This window comes from Onychomys torridus, chromosome 3 (assembly GCF_903995425.1).
Source record: "Onychomys torridus chromosome 3, mOncTor1.1, whole genome shotgun sequence".
Taxonomy (NCBI): Eukaryota; Metazoa; Chordata; class Mammalia; order Rodentia; family Cricetidae; genus Onychomys; species Onychomys torridus.
The window spans coordinates 836948-860372 of record NC_050445.1 but is presented as its reverse complement, the minus strand read 5'-3'; the positions used below and the strand labels follow the sequence as shown (position 1 = coordinate 860372).

General features: G+C 45.7%; 2 protein-coding genes across 2 annotated transcripts; both read right to left on the bottom strand.

Moving 5' to 3' along the window:
- Positions 1 to 7833: 7833 nt before the first annotated feature.
- Positions 7834 to 16703, bottom strand: Gimap4 (GTPase, IMAP family member 4). Its single transcript, XM_036181636.1, has 3 exons — positions 16651 to 16703; positions 13727 to 13798; positions 7834 to 9541 (listed from the first exon to the last, which is right to left on the bottom strand). The coding sequence occupies exons 2-3, from the start codon at positions 13782 to 13784 to the stop codon at positions 8610 to 8612; spliced, it is 990 nt and encodes a 329-aa protein (XP_036037529.1). The 5' UTR covers positions 13785 to 13798; positions 16651 to 16703; the 3' UTR covers positions 7834 to 8609.
- Positions 16704 to 19635: 2932 nt separating this feature from the next.
- Positions 19636 to 23280, bottom strand: Gimap7 (GTPase, IMAP family member 7). Its single transcript, XM_036181788.1, has 2 exons — positions 23220 to 23280; positions 19636 to 21717 (listed from the first exon to the last, which is right to left on the bottom strand). Exon 2 carries the CDS (start codon positions 21676 to 21678, stop codon positions 20815 to 20817), a length of 864 nt encoding a protein of 287 aa, XP_036037681.1. The 5' UTR covers positions 21679 to 21717; positions 23220 to 23280; the 3' UTR covers positions 19636 to 20814.
- Positions 23281 to 23425: the final 145 nt, after the last annotated feature.

Sequence of the window (23425 nt, the reverse complement as noted above, 5' to 3'; positions counted from 1 at the left end):
CAGCTGCACCCTGTGCCCAGCCCTTGTGGCCTGCTTCCTCTGTTTCCACAGAGAGCTTTCCAGTCCCTGGGGCCCACTGTCAGGTGTGGCAATGGGTGAGGCCTCAGTTCAGAGGACCCAGCTACAGTCTGTGTCCAGCTACACAGCTTCTTTCTGCACACGTGGGCCCTCCTTACACTTAGCCCGCAGCACAGTGCCCTGATACGGGATCTTCTATCCCACTGATATCACGTGTTCATGGTCTGTGTCTGTTCTCTGATACCACCAAAGCTTCTTGCCACCATGTGGCTTTCTTTCACTTAAGTGGCACAGCTGCCTCACCAAGGTTGGCAGGGTTGAATCGGCCCACGGACAGCCAGGGACCAGGTGCGTGTACATTTTCAAGCCTCACCCTTACCCATAAAGGGGGACAGACATTATGACTACAAGGTGCCTGCCCTGTGGAGTGGTAGAAAATGACAATGAGACAGAATAGAGAGCCCCAGAGCAGCAGTTAGGATTTTCTTCCACTGTGTAAGATATTTTAATAGGTTTGCGTTCTCTAACCATCTTCTAAGCACTGACGTACTTCTAAGCTTTTGGGAGACTTGGCTGCAATGACCACATGTGCACAATGACTAATTCTGGGCCATACATGTCCTTCCTGGCATGGGGAGGAGAGTGCCTCCTCCGTCCTTTGTGAGCTACAAAGTACAATTGGACTGAATGTGTAGGAGCAGACCACCGTGCAAGTGCAAGCCTTAAGAACACAGACAGTGGCAAACAGGACATGGCAGAGATCCCAAGGAGTCAGAAATCTGAGGGAGCCAACCCAGAACTCCCCTCTGTGTGCTGTCTCCCCTGAGCTCCAACATATGCCCCCAATAAAGCTTTGTTCCATGGGTACTACTTGACTCATGATGATTTTTGTCTGACTTGGGAAAAGAGCCTTGAACTGATTGGTAACCACAGCGGCTCTGACATACATACCAAGATGTATCCTGGGCTATGGGGGAATGTGAATAGGACCCTAGAGAGAGGCCAAATAAATAATAAATGATAAAAATTAAAATGACACTTGATCTCTTGAGCTATAACAAACAGCTCTCATGGACACTTCCTGTGGGTCAGAATGAGTGGAGTTGGGATAAGAACTGAAGAAGTCAGCCTTGGCCTAGGAGAACCTTACCCCAAGGCTACAGGGTGTGGGGGTGTCTCCATCTGCATGGACTTGGACAAGAAAGACCAGTACTCCTTTCCCCAAGAGGCTGGTTACCTCTGGTTACCTTGTCTTTTTCCTCTGGGTTCCATCACCCAGTTCTAGATCTAGCTTTGGGAATATTAGAGAGCAAAGGATATTTTCATACTTCCATGAACCTCCTTTACCTTGGTAGGAGTGTGGATGGGGTGAAGGGAGGGTCTGCTTATACGAATGAGCTCTGCAGGAGGGTCCTTTGGAAGGGTGAGCAGAGGGAAGGGAGTCTATGAAAGACAGGATCCCGAACGAGAAGGCTAGGTGCTTAGAAGGCATGCAGGGTGGGAACCTGGGTTTCACAAGAACTCTTCAATGCAGGATGTCTTCCAGGAGAGATGCTCCTACAGATAAAGTGTATTCAACAAAAGAAGGAAATAACATTGGCTCAGACCTCTTAAAGGAAGCAGTTGAGCTAATTGTACAGGCTGTTGTGCCTCAGATGCTCCTGGACATCTGTGAGATTCAGGAAAGTTCCTGGGAGAGTGACCAGCTTATGGGACGCTAACAGGAGGAAGGAGGTGACAGACTCCCAACCCCCTCTTCTCCCCCTTCAGCAGTTCAACAGAGGCTGAGCTCCCTTCCTTGGGGAAGGTTGGGAAGTGGGGTGTTGGGACTGCATGGAGACTGTCAGGACTCAGAAGATGTGACCTGCTAGCTGCTTATCTGCAGGCCTGAGTCCAGTCTCCTCTGTCTGCCTGGGAAGAGGAACTCCTAACCTCCCTAACCCCCATAAATCACTTCTTTTGGCAAGTGGCAGTAAAGGCCCTGGTTTGGAACCCTGCTGGGAAGTACCTGACAGAGCACGCACTTCCTTGTATTGTCCTGACATCCCAAACAGGAAACAGACTGTTTCCTCAGCCCTGGCTCCCAGCTTTTACTTCCTTGATCTCCTTCTTTTGGCCCAAGGTAGCTTCAGCACTGAGAGTTGGGAACTACTAATCAGGCATCTTGATATACCCCCAGACTAATCATCTACCAGAAACAAACATCTTTATTGAAGATAAGCCTGCATTTTGTAATAATAGTCCAAGGACACAATGGATCTATATATGGTGTGGAGGCATTCCATTCCTGAGCAGGGAGGGAAAGGAGCCCTGAGCAAAGAGAAGGTGCTCTAAAGTGCTCATTCGGGTAAGGACTACTGCAGGACACACTGACAAGATGTGAAGGAGACAGAGATGTCCTACAGTTATGTATAAAGTCCTGCTATGCCAATCAGAGCCTCTCTAGAAAGAAGGCTTTGAGAGAGCTTAAATGCAGCTCCATGGGCAGCATCCTGAATGGCAGGATTAAGTATGGACTAGGGTTGAGATAGCAGGAGAAAGTTGGACATTTTTCTTTTTAAAAAAAAATTGTAATCTGTCCTAGTGCTCACCATTGCATTTGGTCACAGATCATAAGTAAATGCTTGACACTGTTTAAATCAATGCAATAGACCTATTGAGCAGATCTATATAGTAGTGTGCATTCTCTGCAGCTCTGTATGATTGTGGTGTGCATTCTCTGCAGCTCTAAATTTTGGTGTGCATTCTCTGCAGCTCTGTTTGTTGGTGGTGTGCATTCTCTGCAACTCTGTATGATGGTGTTGTGCATCTCTATAGCTCTATATGGTGGTTTACATTTTCTGCAGCTCTATATGTTGGTAGTGTGCATTCTCTGCAGTGCTATATGGTGGTAGTGTACATTCTCTACAGTTCTATAGGTGGTAGTGTGCATTCTCCGCAGCTCTATGTGGTGGTGGTATACATTCTCTGCAGCTCTATATGGTAGTGAGCATTACTGCAGCTCTGTATGGTGGTAGTGTGCATTCTCTGTAGCTCTGTATGGTGGTGGTGTACATTCTCTGCAGCTCCTTATGTTGGTGGTAGTGTGCATTCTCTTCAGCTCTATATGGTTGTGGTATACATTCTCTGTAGCTCTATATATGGTGGTGTACATTCTCTGTAGCTCTATATATAGTAGTGTGCATTCTCTGCAGCTCTTCAGGGTGGTGGTGGTGGTGTGCATTCTCTGCCTTTCCATATGGTGTTCTCAGGCTTTCTCTGGAGGGGATCTTAGTATCCCCACCAACTGTCCTGCAGTTCTCTGTGTAGGTTCTAGAGTCAGATGGACTCTTCAGACCACACTCTGTCCCTCTCCAGTGAGGCTTCTTGTCTTCACACGCTAAGAAGTCAACATAGAGGTCTCATCTAAGGTAAATCAATGTCAGTTCCTCAGCTCAGGAAGTATCCTTTGCGTTACAATGGCTCTACAATTCTCTATGGCATGTTGGGATTGCTCCCCATCAGCCCAGGCATATCATATTGATATTGTTTGGCTACACCTCCAGGTAATTCACTACAGTGGCTTGGCAATCAAAGGGGCTGATTTCAAAGTGACAGCGGGAGGCTCTGAGTCTGTTTGGGGCTAAGCTTAGCACCCTCCATCATGTTTCCCTTCCTTCCCACTCAGCATTCTTTAAAAGCAACTTCTAGCCTCTGAGTCACCAGGAGAAGCAAGAGAATACAGCCTTTATTACCAAGGCAAAGGAAATGCAGAAACCCACAGCACTTCTGCTTATGTTCTGGGTCATACGGCTGCCGCTAGCCACAGGAAACCCAGTGGAACGCAGTCCACAAATGTGGACACTTGGCTTTCTAGGCAATGGTGTGGGTCTATTAATAAGGAAGGAACAAAAGGTGGTCAGGACAGAAGACTAGCAGTACAATGGATGCCCAGCAGGTGACTCAGCTCCGCCCCTCACTCTGGACCCAGCTGCAGTCCCATTCTGTGGCCTCTTACAAAGACCCGCTGTAGTCTTCTTAATTCTACACAGCAGCCAAAGATGGGGCAAGAGATTGACCGTCAGAGTGTGAGTCTGCTTCCAAACCACACAGAGCTTGTACCTGGCCAAACTCCTACAGAGACACCCTGGGTAGAGAGAAATCAACCAAACCTAGAGAAACTAAAGGGGTTTGGGTTCTTGAAATAAGGAAATGCACACACAGAGAGACACCCCTCATTGAGTGAGAAGAGCTGAAGGCCCTGTGGGCTTTTTAGTTCCTGGAGCAACACCTGCAAAGACTGAATTTTAGGTGCATGTTTATTCTGCTGCTCTCGCCTTTGGATCTTTTCCTTGTGGGACAAGGGCTGTTCCTATACTGACTGCCTACAGTCCCCTGTATCAGCTGTTAGCCCCTAGTGAGGAAGTTGGGTGGGTTAGTGACCGTGACTGGAAAAGCCCTAATTAGAGTCAGTCCATGCTAAACAAAATGCCCTCGCTAAGAAGGCTGCCATCTTTTGTTAAATCCGCGTTAATGTTTTCCATTAATGTTAGAAGATGATCACTACTGTATACTTTCTGTGTCTTTTTATGAAGTGAACACTGCATTTCACAAAAACATCCAGGATTTGTCATATATATTTACCAGGTACTTGGAAATGGTTGAAATATCAAGTGTGGGCCAAGGTCTGATAATGCACTGTCCAAACACATCCCCAGGTTTGACTGATGTGGCATCTCTGTACCATTTCTAATGTCTACCCTGAGACTGAGGTCCTGTGCTGAACAAAAGAAAAGGCCTCTCCCCTGCTTTAAATACCCTAGAAAATAGCAGGACATCAGTGACACACTCCCTAGTGGGTCTGTGAGACCTGGATAAACACAAAGGACTAAATAAGCAAGGAAGAGGATCATTTTACCCACTTGATTGCTCTGCCTAGCACGTGACTCTCCGGTCATTAATGAGAGTCCACAGCAAGGACCCACAGCCATCGTGTGCTTAAGTATCTCACTCTTTTTGCCTACATGAAAAGTACCCCAGAAAGGGCCAACACAGTGAGACCAGTAAAGATTGCCCCTGCCCGAAGGCCTTCACTGGGGCCTACAAAATGGAAAGAGAAAGAAAACGTGTTTGCCTTTTCTTCTCACCAGGGGTCCAAAGGAAGAGCAATCTGATCTCTGATTTTGAAAAGTACAAAAATAAGCAGGAAATGGGGTTCAGTGGTTTCCCCAGCCTGCCCAGGAGCAGGGCAGGGCTGTTGCTAAACTTTCTGAGCAGGGGGACATTCAAGAGTTTCTCATGGCAGAGTTACCTCCTCTCTCCCGGCGCAGTTCTTGCCACACTTCCCGTCTGGCACCAACCAAAATTACTTGCACATTTTATAGTGTTCAACCAGCCGAAGGTTTTGTTTTGTGACTTGATGGGAGATCTTTCTTATATAATAAAAACGAAAGTACTTAGGAGCCAGGTGTGGTGGCACATGTCTTTAATCCCAGCACATGGGAGGCAGGGGCAGGCGGATACTGAGCTCAAGGCCAGCCTGGTCTACAGAGTGAGTGCCAGGACAGCCAGGGATTCACAGAGAACCCCTATCTTGAAAAACAAACAAAATTTTAAAAAATACATGTAGTGTTTTCCTCAAACTCCCCATAACTGAAGCACCGCTGTGTAACATTCCCTAGGTGGGCATTTGGATTTCTGAGACCTTATGTACGCTACACTAGGATTTTACTCTGCTTCGTTAAGAGTTGGGGTAACAGAAGGATCTGAGGCTTCCTTACAGACAGTGTATGGAAACCTGCAAGATCCAAATTTCAGTGAGAGACTCTGTCTCAAACAAAGCAGGGAGGATCTGTGAAAAGGCCCTGTGGTGAGGTGGTCCTCGACCAAGAGAGGGTCTGTGAAAAGGCCCTGTGGTGAGGTGGTCCTCGACCAAGCTTGAGGATGTGAGGTTGGTGCCAGGGACCCACATGGTGGAAGAAGAGAACAAACTCCTACAACTTGTCCTCTGACCACACACACATGCATTGTGTACGGGTACATACATAGAGAAATGTAATAGAAACATAAAGAAATAAGGTAGAGGTTGATAGAAGAGGACTCCACTGGCTTCCACATGCACGCTTACACACATGCACATGTATTAACCCACACACATACAAAAGACTTGTAGGGGAAGAAACATTGTAAAGTAGAACTATATGATCACTACTCCTGGGTATGTGCCCAAAGGAACCAAAGCAAGTATAAGTACAGATAAATACATGACCATGATTATTATCACATTGCTCAGTCTAGGAGCCCATAAAAGGATGAATGGATAAAGGAAATTTGATGTACACATATGTCTATGGAAGAAAGAATACTATTTTATTTGCAATAAAATGGATGGAGTTAGAGATTCTTATGTTAAGTAAAATAAGCCAGACACATACAAACAAATATCACCCTTTTTCTCTCATATGTAGAATCTAGATTTTTTTAAAGACATTAAAGAAAAGAGGAATAATTTAGGAGAAGGAAGGAGGCTAGCAGGAGGAGAGAGGAGATCACTGAGGAAGGAGGGAATGACTGGGCTAGAGAGATGGCTCAGTGGTTAAGAGTGCTTGCTGCTTACCATGGACATACAAGAAATTTTTTTATTTGAAAAGTTAAGCTAAGTAAGCCATGGACAGCAGGAAAGTAAGCAGCAATCCTCCCTGGCCTCTGCATCAGTTCCTATCTCCAGTTTTCAGGCCTGAGTTCCCGTCCTGGTCTCCCTTCATGATGAATGTAAGTTATGAGAGGAAATAAACCCTGTCCTCCCCCAGCTGCTTTCAGCTGTGGTGTTTATCACAGCACACTGCCTCGGCTTCTACATTCTTTCCACCCCTCTTATGTGATGTCCCCTGAACCATGGATGCAGGAGTTGTGTTGTGGGCGTATCAGGTAGGGCTGGGCACATCACGGTGAGTTGTTCTCTGCATTTTGACTAGTAACTTTCTGTAATGGTCACCTGCTGCTGGAAGAAGCTTAGAGAAGTCAATTTCGAGGTATGAAAGAACAAAGTGAGCTGTCACAGGTGACCACCGGGAAATGTTGGGACGAAGCACTGGGGATTCCTAGACACTAATAAGTGAGGATAACTCTGAAGAAATAACACAAAAAATAAGGAAATAATTCTTCATACCTCTATATTGAAGGAAACTTATGTACCAGGAAAAGCTCACAAGTCTCAAAAACTTAGGACACAATTTCTACCATAACATAATAAGGATCCAAAAGGATTGTGGTGTTTGAACAGTGATGAATTGAGAATGTGGCTAAAAGATTTCAGAGGAAAGAAGAGGATGAGCCTAGGGGAGTGGCTCAGTCAGGATAGTACTTACCTTGCAAGCTTGAGAACCCACGTTTGACTCCCAGAATGTGGATAAAAAGCTGCATGTGGTGTCAGCACTGGTACTCTTGGTGCTAGGGAAGTGGAGGTAACAGCATCCTCAGAGGACATGGGCCAGTCAGTCCAGCCTAACTGGGGAGCTCCAGGCCAATGAGAAGCACTATCTCAGGAAGGTGGATGGCAACCCTGAGGCTGAGACCTGAGATAATCCTTTATGCCCCACATATGCACATGTACCTGCACACACACAAATGTGTATGCACACATATACACACAAACACATATATGCACATGCACCCACATGCATAAGAAAACAAAACAGAAGATGAGGAGATGCCATGGCAATAAAGTAAGTCTGGCTTAAAAAACACCTTAAACTTTTACCAATAAAACAAAATTCATCTCTGTGCTATTACAGCAGTACTGTCCTCCAAGACAAAACAGATTCCAATTCCAAACAATTATGAAGCAGCTGAAAAGTTTATTGTAACAATAATAAGTAAATTAGCTGGGTGGGGCAGAAGCGGAACTAGCTAGATGTATTGGGGTATGGTGTGGGGGGGGGGGGTGGGGTGGAGCAGTGAGATCATTTCCCAAGGAGAGAGCTGACTTCATCAAATCGGTTAAAAGGTTGATGAGAACTTCTAGAGGTACCCGAACATACCAAACACTGTAAATTGTCTGTGAAATTGCTAATTTGTGCTCATTCTGGACTACTTGACTTGGGAGATTTGCCTTGTCTTCAAAGGCTCTTTACGAACATGTAATTAAACAAACCAACATTCACTGAGAACTACTCAGCCATCTATTTCTGTCTGAAGATTACCTCATGCAAAGAACTGAATTTCCTAAAAAAACATAGAAGACTGTTGTCCAGAAAATGAGCAGCAATGTATAGAAGCTGCAGGTGAAGACTATTGTTGAGAATCTGGAGAAGGAAGAGTAGGTACATCTTATAGTCATCTTCTAGGGGCTCCTGGGTGGCTTTCTCTGAGGAAGAACACAGGGGTGGCAAGCATTCATACATTCTGCTTTGGAGTTTCACAAATTGAGGATTGGTCAGTTTTTGGAAAAGTCAATTGAACATCTACCAACTGTCAAAGGCAACCTATATAGTTCATTCCTTAATCCTGGAAGATAGAAACTAAAGCATTTGGACATTGAGGAGTGAGTCCTGCAGGGGAGGGCTGTGGGGGTGTGCAGAAAATAGGGATAAGGTATAGTCTTATGAACTACTCTAGTCATCTTGCATAAACTGATTGAAGACAAATTGAGCAATCTCCCAGGCTTTCATGATTAATTCAAGTATCGTATTTTGGTTCTCAACTTCCCGCCTAGCATTTTGCTGCCTCTCTGCATAGTAGGCCTCTGTTCTGGTGAATTCCCTCTCCATTTGAGCCTTTCTCCTTTCCCTCTCCAGTTGATCTCTCAGATCTCGAATCTGTTCTTCATACTCATGTATTATCCTTTCTCGCTCTCTCTCGAACTCCTCTCTGTAATGGTCTTTCTTCTTCTGGGTTTGTTTCTGAATCTCTTCCTCAGCACTTTTGTACATCTTGTTGGTAAAGCATCTTCCATCATTTTCCATCACCATCCGCTGGACCAAGGTCAACAGCTGTGTCCTCTGGTCCTTCTGTTCAGCTCCAGATGCTTTGTTGTTGAACGAACAGTAGCGATTCTCAAACTTATAGATCAGCTCTTTAATGACTTCAGGAGCCGTCTCTAAGTACTCCTGGATATCAGTGTCTTCCAAGTCATCCTTCCTGGTGAGCAAGAGAATCATGAATCTTCTAGCCTTCTTTCCAAACATGTTCAGAATCTTCTGTGTAGCCTTATGGTCTTCCACAGAGTAACGCCCCAATGGGACCACCAGGAGCAGAGCATGAGGCCCTGGGGAGGTCAGGGCAACACACCTAGCTATCTCTTTTCTTGTGTCAACATCTGGTACCTCAGTGTCAAAAACACCAGGTGTATCCACGACAACGACCTCTCTCCCATCCCAGGTGCTCGCCCTTTTCTCACAGACCTTGGTAATGGATTTCGGACAAATGCCAGAATGAAACGCTTTCTCTCCGAGGATGCTGTTCCCTGTTGCGCTCTTGCCTGCTCCGGTTTTTCCCAGTAAGACAATTCTCAGTTGGGAATTTCCCTGGTCTTGGTTTCCAAACCCTAGAACATCAAAGACACAAAATTATGTGCAGACTCGGCCCCCAAAGTTAAGCACATAGAGTCCCACCATCCAGTGCCTGATCTCCTGCTGCTCCACTCACAGGGGCTCCCCCTTGCTGTCACCTCTGCCCCCCAGGGTCTGCAAACAGCCTCTGGGTCTAAATGACCATCTCGAAGGACTGGACAACAAGGAGCTCCAGCGAGTGCCTCCCTTGATCTCTCTTCTTCACTGCCTCTGGACAACATTCTTTTGAACTCCTCATTCTGACCCTTTGTGGCTCCCAAGCCCCCAGAGGAGAAAAGAGTTCCAGAAAAGAACTGTGAGCTGCTTCCAACAGCCGCCCCACTAATGGAATCCAGGGCAGCAAATAAAGTATGAGTTTAAGGCATCTATAGGATGTATTTTTTTTTTCTGATTTGTATTTAAAAATGACTGTTTCTTCTTCCAACTGAGAGCCAAGTAGGGGTGATATACAATTATGATATTTCCCCATACTAACCTAGGCCATCTGCATATATGTTACAGTTGTGTAGCTTGGTCTCTTCTGGGACTTCTTTAACAGTGGGAGCAGGGCTGTCTCCGACTCTTTTGCTGGCTTTTGGGACCCTACTCCTCATTACTGGGTCACCTTGCTCAGCCTTAACACATAGGGAGGTGCTTAGTATACTGCAACTTGATATGTCATGTTTTACTGATATTCATGGGATCCTTTCTGGGTGGAGATGGAAGAGGAGGAGATTTGGAGGTGGGAGCAGCATGGTGGGCGGGGGAGGTGACTGGGAGGGAGGATGGGGGAAGGCTGTGGTTGAGATATAAAATGAATGGATGAATAAAAATAAAATTAAAGACTCAGGAGAAAATAAAAGACAGTTCCCCATGTGTGGAAACCAGAATCCCAGGATGAAAGAAAGAATATTACTAGAACACTGTCTGAGATGATCTAAGAAAAGAAGTGAGGGTCATTCCCATCAGCGTTTACTGAGCTGCACAATGGAGTGCCACATCTGAAGCGTTCTTGTGGGCATTGGTTTCTTGGTCATTGGAAGGAAGAATGGGAAAAAGCACTAATCATAGCTCCTATGCCATAATTAGCCAGTATTGATACCATGTGATGATGATCCCTGGCTAGATTGCAATACATACCCCAATCCTTCCCATCCCTGAATCCCCTCCTCTTTGGGATGGAGATTTTGAGCTTTTCCCAGTAAAATGTAGCCAGTGGGTCTGGATCTGGAGGACACTATAACACTAGTGACACTATGGCACACATAGTGAAAGATGCTTTGCTCTGGAGGACCAGGAAGCAAAACTTCCAAGAGCCCTTAAGCAACATGGCCTGTCTGCTCCTTTGGCTCCTCTATGGCTGCCAGGTGAAGACACATGGTCTAGCTTGCTGGGCAGCAGCAGCCATGCGGTGACATATTGTGGACCCTAATAAAAGTGGCCTGAAGATCAGAGGACAGAGCAAGCCACTAGATTAAATATAGAAGCCAGGCAGTGGTGGCACACACCTTGAATCTTCAGGAGGCAGAGATCCATCTGGATCTCTGTGAGTTCAAAGCCACCCTGGATTTCATGAGATTGATTCAGTCTAGGAAGGAAACAGACCAGGCAGTGGTGGCACACACCTTTAATCCCAGTACTTGAGAATCACACACCTTTAATCCTAGCGCTAAGAATAAACTAATATGGCTGGGCAGAGAGAGGTATATAAGGTGTGAGGAGACAGGAACTAGAGCCCTTTAGCTTGGCCTTTCATGAGAGAGATTTTTGGCTTGGTTTTTCATGAGAGTCTTTGACCTGGGGACACAGAAGCAAACAGTCAGGCTCTCTTCTGGCTGGAGCTTTTTGGCTTAGGTTTTTTACTAAGTTCTTTCAGCTGAGGCTTTTTCAGCTGAAGACTCAGAAGCAAACAGTCAGAGGATTCGTGGAGCTGGAGAGATGAGACATGGCTGTGACTTGTTCCTTTCTCTCTCTGATGTTTCAACGTTTACCCTAATGTCTGGCTCCAAAGTTTTTTTTTTTATTAATAATACCTTTTAAAAATAGAGCAATACAGCCAGGCAAGATCCCCACCACCCTGGCCTGCCCAAGAGCTAGATGACTACATCCAAGCTTCTTAGACTACAGGTTGTGACCCCCATGTAGGGCCACAAAGCTGAACATGTGGATGAGGGGAAAAGTTAGCACCAGTAAAGGATTCTGAACACACAACACTAAAATGATTTGGAAATCAAGGGTGTAATGAATCTGTAATGTCTCTGACAGTACTTCCCTGTGTTCTATGATGAAACAGCAACCTTGGTTCTGACCAAAAACCACCAATACTTTGCCTTGCTCACATCATGCAACACCAATAAACACGGCCTAAAACATGACTCAGATTTGAGACTATTGCCACTTTGTATTATGGACTTAGTGAATGCAGTTCTTACAATTGAGTATTGTAAAATTAAAATATCAATTGACCCTGAAAAATGTTTGAGATGTTCTATCCTGCAGTATCAAATGTTCAATCAAGACTTATGTATGCAAAACAAAACCCAAGCGTATCCACCTCACTAGTGAGCAAATATGCTTTTTTTGAAGTTGAAGAAAAACAATACATTCATTAACTTTAATGATATGTATGTGTATATATATACCAAAAATTCATTTCAAATTTCTTATGTTTGACTTGTAACCTATTTTATATGCCTATGTACCTAGGGTCACATAAACATTTCTTGAAGAAAAAGCAGCAGTGGAGGGGAGGGGTGGAGTTTAATAAACCCTGAAGTACACACATCTGCAAATCTATCAAGACCCTGACAGGGAACCACTAGCTTGTCAGAGGTACAGGAGTGACACATCTGTGAGCCTATCGGGACTCTGACAGGGAACCAGCAGCTTGCCACAAGCACATGAGTGAGTACCCAGCTTATCAGATGTGGTTCAGACCCCAGGAATGCCTGACGGACTCGCAGCATCTGGAGCCAAAGAAATGGGTGATGTTTTACGCTACTGCACTGTAAGGTATTTGGTAAACTAGCAGAATCTCAGCTGACATAGTGAACATGGTGGACAGAGGAACTGGAGTGCTCAGTGACACATCTATTCATGTGTTGGGGAGAAGGGACCCAGATTGGGGATCAATTACCCCACATTGTTCTCTCCCAATCCTCCTTTAGCACAGGGAGCATTTCTGCTATGTTCACACTGTAGGAAGAAGGAAGTAAGACACTGTGCTTAAGTCAGGCATGGGGGTTCACTCATACCTGTCGCTGGGACTGGGGAGACAAGAGCAAGATGGCTGTCACAAGCTGTTGTAGAATATTATTTTAACATAAGTTACATTTGTTTATGCTGTGGAACATTTGTTTAATGATGCAAAGATGTGTTGCATCCTTTTAGGTTGCATTTGTTTAACCCTGTGAAGCTGTGTTACTGTGCCTGTCTAAAACACCTGATGGTCTAATAAAGAGCTGAACGGCCAATAGCAAGGCAGGAGAAAGGATAGGCAGGGCTGGCAGGCAGAGAGAATAAATAGAAGGAGAAAGCTGGAGGAAAAAAAAGGAGAAAGAACAAAGAGAGGAGGATGCTAGGGGCCAGCCACCCAGTAAAAGTGAAAGTAAGATACACAGAAGTAAGAAAAGGAAAATGCCCCGGGGCAAAATGTAGATGGGATAATTTAAAGTTAGGAAAAGCTGGCACAAAGGTAGCAAAGCTAAGACCGGGCCTGTATAAGCAAGCCTCTGTGTGTGATTTATTTGGGAGCTGAGTAGCGGTCCCCCAAAGAGTAAAGAGCAACAACAACAACTCGAGGCTGCAAGCTGGCCTAGGCCACAGTGTGAAAGCCTGTGTCAAAACAAACAGGGGTGGGGAGAAAGAGGGATGGGGGAGGGCCGAGGTCTGGACCAGTGAGAGGCTATTAGGTTTCTCCTGCTTAGCCTGTTGGAGAGAGCAGGGAGAATCAAGAGACTCAGCAGAGCCTAGAAATATGAGGACAGCAGCCGAAATACTTTGCTCCTGCTAAGTGGAGACTGACGGTCAAGGCAGGAAGGACTCCACCCTCCCTGCCTGCCTTCTCACTTCTCCTGCAGCCCAGCCCCCACACCTCCCCACACCCACACCTCCCCACACCCACACCCACACCCACCCCAGCCCTATCCCACCGCCCAACCCTGCACCCCAGCTCCTCTCACCATAGCTGGTCCTTGGCTTTCCTGGGACAGACCCCACACCATGGTACTGGGCTGCCATTGTAGCTTGACTCCCTGCAGATGAAGAAACAGCCATAGCATTTTGGAACCCCGCCTCCTGAAGCCAACACTAAAGTTTTGGTCATAAACTCCAGACTTTCATGTCTCCTGCCCCATAGCCCAAAACCCACCTCAAATCTCCATTTTCAAGCTGCTCTTTTTTTTTTTTTTTAACACAAACTTAAATACTTCCAGCACCCCCTTGTGCTTGTCCTGGCCCCCATCTTCTCTCGAGCTAGTTAGTGAGTACTGTGGTGACTTTTACAAGATGTTCCTTCTGGGTTCCAAATCTGGCTCAGCATCTCATTGTGGCTTTCACTCTTTCCTAGACATCTCTAACAAAGATGGCCAGGATAGAGCCCTTGACTACTCCCCAACGCCAGGCATGGCTCCTTGTCTCAGTGAATGGCAGCCCAGTGCAGCCTGTGGCTCTTGCAGACCCTGGGCTCCGCTACTACAGCCTTTGATTTCTGCCTTGCATCAGCCCATCATGAAATCGTAATGGCTCTCCTTCCAGAAATCTTCTTGTCTCTTTGTCTCTACCTTCACGCTGATCAAATCCACTGCCATTTGCTGTTCCCAATCATCCCATCCTGGGTCCTTTCTTACTCTGCCAGCAAATTTCACTTTAAAAATAAAATGGCAGCCAGGCTTGTGGCGCAGGCCTTTAATCCCAGCACTTGGGAGGCAGATCCAGGCAGATCTCTGTGAGTTCGAGGCCAGCCTGGTCTACAGAGCGAGATCCAGGACAGGCACCAAAACTACATGGAGAAACCCTGTCTCGAAAAACAAAACAAAACAAAACAAAACAAAATTAAACAAAGACAACTTTCACATTCCTCTTTCCTTTTCCCTTTATCAGTGCTAATGGCTTTAAGCACTCTCTTCCAGGAATGCAGGGAGCTGAGGAAGACTAGGAGCTAAGATGCCAAGGGCACTGGCTGCTTCTGCCAAGGGCCAGGGCTCAGTTCCCAGCACCCACATGGCAGCTCACAACTGTCTCTAACTCCAGTTTCAGAGGATCTGATGGGCCTTCCAACCTCCTGGAGAACCAGACATGCACATGGTACATGTATGTATATGTGTGTGTGTATACACAATACACTTACATGAAAGCAAAACACACACATGAAATTAAAATATTTTAAGGAAAAACATAAAATTGCATTTTACTTTTCTTACTTGAATTCCCTAGTGGCTTTTATTTACCTCTAGAAGATGGTTTGAACTAGAGGAATGGTCTAGAAGTCCCTGCATGATCATCCCTCTCTGAAGACACTGACCTCTCCTCTGTTTCCAGGGTCCTTTCATCTCCTAAGCCTCTTCGGAACTCCCCTCCCTGGGGGCACTGCTTAGCCCCCCACTTCCAGAGAGGCCCTGTCCAACCTCTCTGCTGCAGCTGCACCAGCCCGAGATGCAGGCCTTCTAGGTCACTTGCTCTTGCTGTAACTGCATAGCAGCCTTTCTTCATCAAGGACATGGTTGTGACATGAGATGATTCTCTAACATTTACTCTCTCTTCTTAGACTATAGGACAGGAAACTTCCTGGGGACAGGCACAGCACTGGACTTAGGTCCAGTTCTAAACAAGCAGTTCACTAAACAAGCAAATGAACTGTCTTGGTTCTTTGCCTCCCTCTGATCGATAGTGACCTGTGCATACAGCAGTCACTTCCTTATTATCCAATACACAGACATGAAGAAACACTCAGCTCGGTTTGAATGCTTCCTTTATCTATTACCCATGAAAATTTTTGAGAAATCTGGAGCTGACTGTTTCCAGGACAGGCTGGAATGTTCCTTCTAATGGATAGAATCTCCACACAGAGAGCTATCAATTACAAATGTGAAGCAGAAAGCCAGATGCTTGTTTTGAAAGAGGCTCATTCCTTTGTGTCTGAGGGCTGGGTGGGTGGAAGACAGCTTCTCATAGACTAGAAAGGGAAACTACTCCACTGTTAACAGAGTTGATATTGGCGATTAGCGAGGAGACCTGGAAACAGCCATGGAAAATTTCTCAAAACTTTGGGACGGTGTCTTTAGACACAATCCATATGTCTAACCAGGACCTGTGCTTCTGTGGGTGCTGATTTCATTGACTAAGTCCTCCTCCCTCAGCCTAGGAACAAACATTCATTACTGCTTCAGGACTGTAGTCATAATGAGTGTAACTTAGAGCTCAACTCTTCCATGAACCTAGGAAAGAATGGTTCCCCACAAGGCAGCTTCCCTGGGGAGCAGCTTGAGGGAAAAAGGTAACAGCCAGTGAGCACCCTGACCTGTATGCCAGCTTGGATGAGGACACATGCCAAGCTGTGCCTATTAGGGACCTCTGACCCCTACCTTCTTCTCTCCTTCTCCCACCAAACTAATTCATCCATTCTCTTCCTGGAGGAGTCAAGTAAAACATTGTTTGATCAGTGAAGGTACACTTTCTCCATAAGAAAAGTATCCTTTGGGGCAGTGGTGGTGAATGCTCTAATCCCAGCACACAGAGGCAGAGGCAGGCAGATCTCTAAGAGATCAAGGCCAGTCTGGTTTACAGAGCTGGAGAGCTAGTTCCAGGACAGCTAGGGCTGCTGCATAGAGAAACCCTCTCTCTAAAAACAAAATAAAAAAATAAATAAATGAAAAGAAAGAAGAAGAAGAAGAAGAAAAGAAAAAGAAAAAGAAAGTATCCTTGAAGCAACGGACCCTGAAGCATACATGAATTTGTAGGACTCAGCAGCCTTCCCCACGATTACAGCCTAACATTAGCAGGCAGGAAACAGTAAGAACGATTTCCAAGGGCAAGTCTGCCAGGAGGTTTACCAGACACAGCCAACAGAGCAGCCCCTCCTCACCAAATTCAACACTCCCAGTCTCACCTGAAAATCTGGGTCCTGTGGCCTCCTCTGATCTTACAGCATTGTTGAAGCCAGAAGAGAGCAACAGAGAGGAAGTGGAGGGAGGAGCTTTGGGAGCAAGAGGAGTCAAGGGCCCCTCCCTTCTTCCGAGCTAGCTGCACAGCAGAACTTTCTGCCGTCCTGTTGTTCTGTGCCGTCTAATATAGAACCCATGGCCCCTGGGAGCTCCTGGGTACTTGGTATGTGATAAATCAAGTGAGAGATAAAGTATTTCATGGTATCAGTCACTTTTCCCATCATTGGGACTTTTGTTGACTACATACTGTTCATCTTAATAAACAATGGGCAGTCTGTGTTGGTTAAATCAGCGCAGCGGCCATGCTGACAGAGGAGTGTACTGGTTAGTGGAAGAATCATAAGCCATGGTTACCTTTTTAGAACTTTATTGAGAGAGAGAGGGAGAGAGAGAGACAGAGAGACCGCATGGAGGGAAGAGAGAAGGGGGAAACACAGAGGGTCCGCCTGCTTTTTCCGGCTGGCCCTTGTCCCAGGATGATGATGTAATTAAGGACAAAACCCTTACATCCCAGACTTTCACTTATTATTTAAAAAAAAAAAAAAAAAAGCAGGTAGATGGGAATAGGGACATGGTAATCATGGCTTGTGATTCTTCTGCCAACCGGCACACTTCTCTGTCATGCCACCGCCTGCAGCGGCCAGCCAAGAGCAGCACCAGTTTAACCAACAGTCTGCTCCTGTTTGGCAGAATATTCTGTAAATATGGCTGACAATGACTTGATTGGCAGTGATACTGAATCTCCTGTGTGCTAACTTACTTAAGAAATGGGGAGGGGGCTCCTTGTCAATAGCCTATAGTAGAATCTACTTTCAATTTGGGTATTTAGATATTTTGTACTTCATATAATTCATGATATGGTTGGATTTCCATGGAACACCTATATCATACCTCCTCCCCTCCAGGCCCAGAGATCCCTGCAGAAGACGGATGGGAAGATTGGAGGCAGTGGGCATGTGCAGGAAAACAGTACCTGCTAGATATGACAAGGCCATTTTGGGGGAGACAGAGGACATAAAGTTGGGAGGAGAGGAGAGGACTGAAGGAATTAGAGGGGAGAGTAATGGGAGTGGAACTGATCTAAATACATTATGTGAACATATAAAATTCTCTAACAATAAAACATTATCAGCTACCAGTTTTCTCCTTGTCCAATCAGTTCTTCTCTCCCTTTCTCTACTATTCTGCCTACTTTGGGGATGATTCTTGGGTGATTTCACTTTTATTTCTTCATGCTGACTTATTTAGGACAACCCTTTTTTGGTGATTGCCTCAGGGTCCATGCGTATCTTCAACTTAGAATAGTCTCCTTTCAAATTCCATTCAACCTTTCCACATATATAGCAGGAGATCCTCACGTCTCCACACTATGATTATCATAAAACTTGCCATCTGCTTGTTTTATAAACCCAGGGGACACCGGCTCTGGGCAGTAACTCTGGCAGAGGTCAGCAGGAAGAGCTTAGGTTTTGGATCCCTAGGACAATGAACAAGAGTGATGTGAGGGCAGGGGTAGGGGTATTGAGTCAGGTTAGGAAAAATTCCTACCTCCAGGAAAGTCCCAGGTTCAACTGTGAAATCTGGGAACTTGGCACAGAATCACCAAGCAACCAGGTGGGTGCTGAGATAGGCCCTGACAAAGTGAATTTTTCACCACAGGCCTTCTAAACTCTCCTCTCACATTCCATGTACTGCACTGTGCACTGAAGGGACCCAGGAATGTGGAGCCTTCAGTAATTGGGATGCTGGGAGCGGAAATGTCCAGACACAAAACTGACATTTTTCTTCAATCTGCAGACTCCTTTCTCATACTCATACAAATCTGTCCACCCCATTCTAAATTTTACAGCAAAGAGACTAGAGGGTGATTTTTCATTATAATTCTCAAGAATTGGTGGACTCAACAGATGCTGTCAGCCCATTTCCCAGAAGCCTCTCTTATGAGCGTAAGACAGTTGGTGTGAAATGTATCTGTGCCCTTGAAACACTTCCTCCTTCATCAGCCACAGACATTTCCTGTCCCCTCTCCTTCAGCTTTGCTCTTGCTCATCACATGAGTTGTGGTCACTTTACAGGAGAGAAAGGCAAGATGGAGGGGCCATGCATCCTGCCACTAACATGAGATGGTACCCCAAACAGGCTGGGGGAGAGGTTGGGAAATGGAGAAACATCACAGGGAGATCTCAGCATACTAAACTCTGCTCAGTGTTCTCCCTGAGTGTCACTTTGGACTGGTATTGACCCAAAACAGAGATTTCCTCTGCCTTCCACCTGGAGAAGGGACCTAGTTATGGCCCCTTCACACACCCTCACAGCTCAATCTTGAGCGGGTGTGGTGTGTGTACAGTGTCTCTACCTTTTAGAATCATTGTAATAGAGTTTTTAAAGCCTAAACTATTAATAAAATACTTATCAAATTCGTTATAAAGGTTAGCAAAATTGCCCTGGAGAGATGGACCAGTGGTTAAGAGCACTGGCTGCTCTTTCTGAGGACCCAGACTAGATTCCCAGCCATCACATGGTGGTGGACAACCATCTCTAACTCCAGTTTCAGGGGATCTGTCTCCCTCTCAGCCTCTGTCGGCTCTAGGCACACACATACATACAGGCAACTCCTTCCCCACCCATATAAAGTTGTTCAAATAAAGCTGCATGAAGTTCGCAGCTGGGAGAGACCACTGATGCCATCACTCCCCTAACAGATTCCAGAATTGGCGGGAGTGGGGAGCATACTCTCCAGTGGTGTCCCCACTGCTGAATGCATCGGCCTCTAATGTATTGTCCCAAGTTCATGGTCACATGAACAGTCTTAGTTGAATTCTGTGAGACATAAAGCAAAACAAAATGTCATAAATTGGAGGGAAATTTTGTTGGGAAGAAGAGGGTTGGAGGGAAGAGAAGATGGAGGGAGAGTAACCAGAGTAACAAACTTCATTAATAAAAACAAAACCATTTTTATTGTTAGCTGTTTTGAAGCAATAGTTATTTAAAATATCCTTGAGAATACAGGAATGGCCATGAGTGGGTCTGTGTAACTGTGTGAAAGTACTTTGTGCATTTTGTTCGGCTGTGTTCTAGTTCTATAAAGTCAAGGTAAGTTGGCTTACGGAAAATCAACTGCACAGGAACACTGTGGTCTCGCACCTATTATACACCACAGGCAGCCTCACATCCAACAGGCCTACTAGAGGGCTATGCAGGGTATAAAAGCACAAGTGTTAGTGGGGATGAGATACTTGGCCAAACTCCTGGAAGACAGGGGAGGATGAGAGTACGCTGATCTCCCTCACAGCCCGGAAAGGCTAGAGGTGGGGAACAGAGATTGAAGCCCAAACAAGGACCGTTCAAGCTCAGAAATGGCAGCTGTAAAGAGCCAGGTTACTAGAGAATGAAGTTAGGGTTAGTGGAAACAGTGGGCCCTAAAGTCTCCTTCCTCCCCTAATTCAGAGACCTGCACCTCATCTTCTCCCAGAAAGGTGGTGAGAAGGATTTTTGTTTTTTGTCTTGTTTTGTTTTGTTTTGTTTCATGAAGATTAGAACATCTCACAAAAATCTTGTGCTTCCCAGCACTGAGTGTTCATTCCTCAGGGTCATCTATGTCTTCTCTGTTACTGGTGGTGGAACTTGGAGGCCCACCACAGAGCTTCCAGCCAGCTTTCCTAATGACCTGTCCTTTTTAATAGTTTAAAGTGTGTGTGTGTGTGTGTGTGTGTGTGTGTGTGAATGTGTGTGTGTGTACATGTGCATTTGTGCATGCATGTGTATGTCTTCAGGAACCAGTCATTGCAGTCACAAGCCACAGCAGCCATGGGCCTGGATGGAGGAGGAGCTCATAGGAACCTACTCCACCCTGCTGAGGTGTTACCTAATGGATTCTGGGAAAGGACGAGTCATTGTCTTCCATTGTGTTCCTCCTGGTGAGCCCACCATGCTCTGACAGACTGTTCTCAACCTGTTGTCACACATGAACCTTGTTAAACTCAGTGGATCACAAAGCAAAAAACATACCCAAACAAAAATCCGTGAATGTAATCAGAACATACTATATGCTCACACATATGAAATTATCAAGGGACAAATGTCATTAATTAAAAAAAAATGACATTACTTCACGATATCAACTTGTCCCAAAGTTCCGAAAGCATTTCAATTATCTTATTGAAAATGTACATAAATATATTCTCTTCAGCCTTTCCCCTAATGTCTCTCATTTTCTCGTCATAATTTCTCCTTGCAGAATCAATCTGTGCCATCTTTTCTTTTTCTAATTGATTGTCTATTCTTTGGATTTCAGCACTGAATTCTTGAGCATAAATTTCCTCCAGATTCCTTAGACATTGTTTCAGCCTTCTATCTACATCCTCATATATCTTTTCAGAAAAGTAGGAACCCCCGTTTCCATCCACCATTTTCTCTATCAGTTCTAGCAGCTGCTGCACTTGATTTTCTTGCTCGTCCCCCACTGCTTTGTTATTAAAGGCCAGGTAGCGTTTCCCACACTGCAAGATGATATTCTTTAGCTTTTCATCTGCTGGGCCTAAAAAGTCATCAAGGCTCTGGTCCTCCAGCTCGTCTTTGCGGGTGAACAAGACAATCATGTACTTCATGGCTGCCTCCCCAAAAATAGCCTTGATCAAATCAACAGTTTTCTGCTCTTCCTCAGTGAATCGGTTCAGCTCCAGAACCAGGATGATGGCATGAGGCCCAGGGCAGGAGTACAGGACACAGCGGCTGATTTCAGTACAGATGGTTTTCATGGTCTCCTTGGTGTCAAACAGCCCAGGAGTGTCGACTACCACAAGGTTTTTTTCCTTCCATTCCCTGGATGCTTTCTGGCAGGTCTTAGTAACAGCACTGGCAGAAATCCTAGAATCAAATTTACGTCTCCCAAGGATAGTGTTTGCTGTGGCACTCTTTCCATTTCCAGTTTTCCCTACCAGAATGAGCCTCACCTCCGGGTTCTCAGCAGCCATGTTGAGGGGAACCAGCTCTGAAGATCAGGAAGGACAGATCTTAAGGAAGGGAAAGAGAGAGAAATTGCCTATTAGAATACTGGGAACTGCTCAATGCTTTCTTCTGTCCCATGCCTCCCTAAATGGTCGCAATGTTCTGTTATCTTTGTGTATCCTTGTAGAGACAGAGAGAAGCACTGCAAAGGAAGAACTAGAGAAATTAAACACAAGAATGCTGCTCCATGTGATTCTGCAGGGAGATCCCAGGGGCTCATGCATGCTGCAGGGTTCCTATAGAGGTCAGAGGATGACCTGGTGGGGTTGGCTCCTGCTTTCCACCTTCACATGGGTTCTGGGCACTGAACCCCAGTTGTCAGGCTTGCACAGGAAGTGCCTTTACATGCTGAGCCATCTCATAAGCATCTCCACCACCACCACCAACCCCCCCACCTTCCCCAGCATACTTTTAAAACCCTGATAATCTGGATGCCATTTAAACTGTTTGTGATAGTATAGAAACGGTATTTCTACTCCTGCTGCCAGCCTACATGCAATACTGGAACAGGTACCATGCCCAGTGCCAGGTCTGAGAATAAGTGCACCCAAATCTCTGCTGTGCCAAGGAGCTGGAAGCCCAGCCAGGAGCACATACTGGGCTGACTGTAATGCCCAACATCTTACTCTATGTTTTATTAAGAAGTATGAGAAGCATTCTAAGACTGCAAACAGAAGAAACAGTAAGAAAGTGGAAGGTCTCATTCCCCTGATTTGACCAGTACACAGTTTAATGTGTGTCTTTAAACATCATATTGAAGTCAGAAATATGTTCATTTATCACATGTTAATGAAAAAGAAAAACACACACAAACAAAATAAAACACCAAACCAAAACAAACAAACAAAAAAACCCAGGACAGTTAAAACAATCTAAATAACAAAAGAACTGCTGGAGGCATCATCCCCTCAGATTTCAAGATGGTGCTACAGATGCTACAGAAATACAGTAGTCATAAGCAAAGGAGCAGGCAGGAAGCAACACAGGGGCTAGAGCCACAGCTGCAGGCTTGTCCATGTTGTGCCTTCAGAACAGCTAATCTGGCATTGCTAGCCCCCTCCATCCCGCCCCATGCTCACAGAGCCACACAGCTGTCCGTGCAGATTTGTCCGTTGTGCAGTGGGAAGAGTCAGCACGCTGGCTTCTAACTCTCCTCTGCCCAGGGTGACCTGGGCAACTAAGAGCGTCATCAGACTTTCTGAGGTAAGAAAAGTGACTTAGATGATCTGAGCTGTCTCCCAGGTCTGAGGAGCCTGCCTCAGAGACACAGAAATTTCTGTGAAGAGTGTCCGACTACACTCTGTGTCCTGTGCCACAGCTACCTACAGGCAGATCCGAACCGCAGCAACAAGCTAATTCATCTCCTTGTCCCTTACCACTGCCACCACCCCCACCAGCAGAGCCTCCCTGTGGAGCCACAGACACACCACCTACACCCTATAGATGCCCCATCCCCTACTGCCTCTCACAGCCCCCCTCCTCCAGGTCTCTTCCCAGCCAGACTCACCTTCTTCTTCAGAAAGTGATGGGAGTTCAAATCTCTCTGAGAGCCTGTGCTTCTGCTTAACCATATGAAGCAAAACAGCCTATTCCCTAAAGCCTGTCAGGAAGTTCTATGGGTGGAGCCAATGAAGAGACTGTTTGCCTTTAAAGAAACAGAAATATTGTCCTGTAACTTAGGGGGTGCTTCAGCGTTGTCAAGTTGAAGTCTTT

Bases quoted from the DNA above. Each gene is read 5' to 3' on its own strand.
- Gimap7 (XM_036181788.1), bottom strand. From the start codon at position 21,678: ATGGCTGCTGAGAACCCGGAGGTGAGGCTCATTCTGGTAGGGAAAACT.
- Gimap4 (XM_036181636.1), bottom strand. From the start codon at position 13,784: ATGGCAGCCCAGTACCATGGTGTGGGGTCTGTCCCAGGAAAGCCAAGG. The intron at 9,542-13,726 runs GTGAGAGGAGCT...TTGATGTTCTAG, and splicing joins AAAGCCAAGGACCAGCTATG to GGTTTGGAAACCAAGACCAG.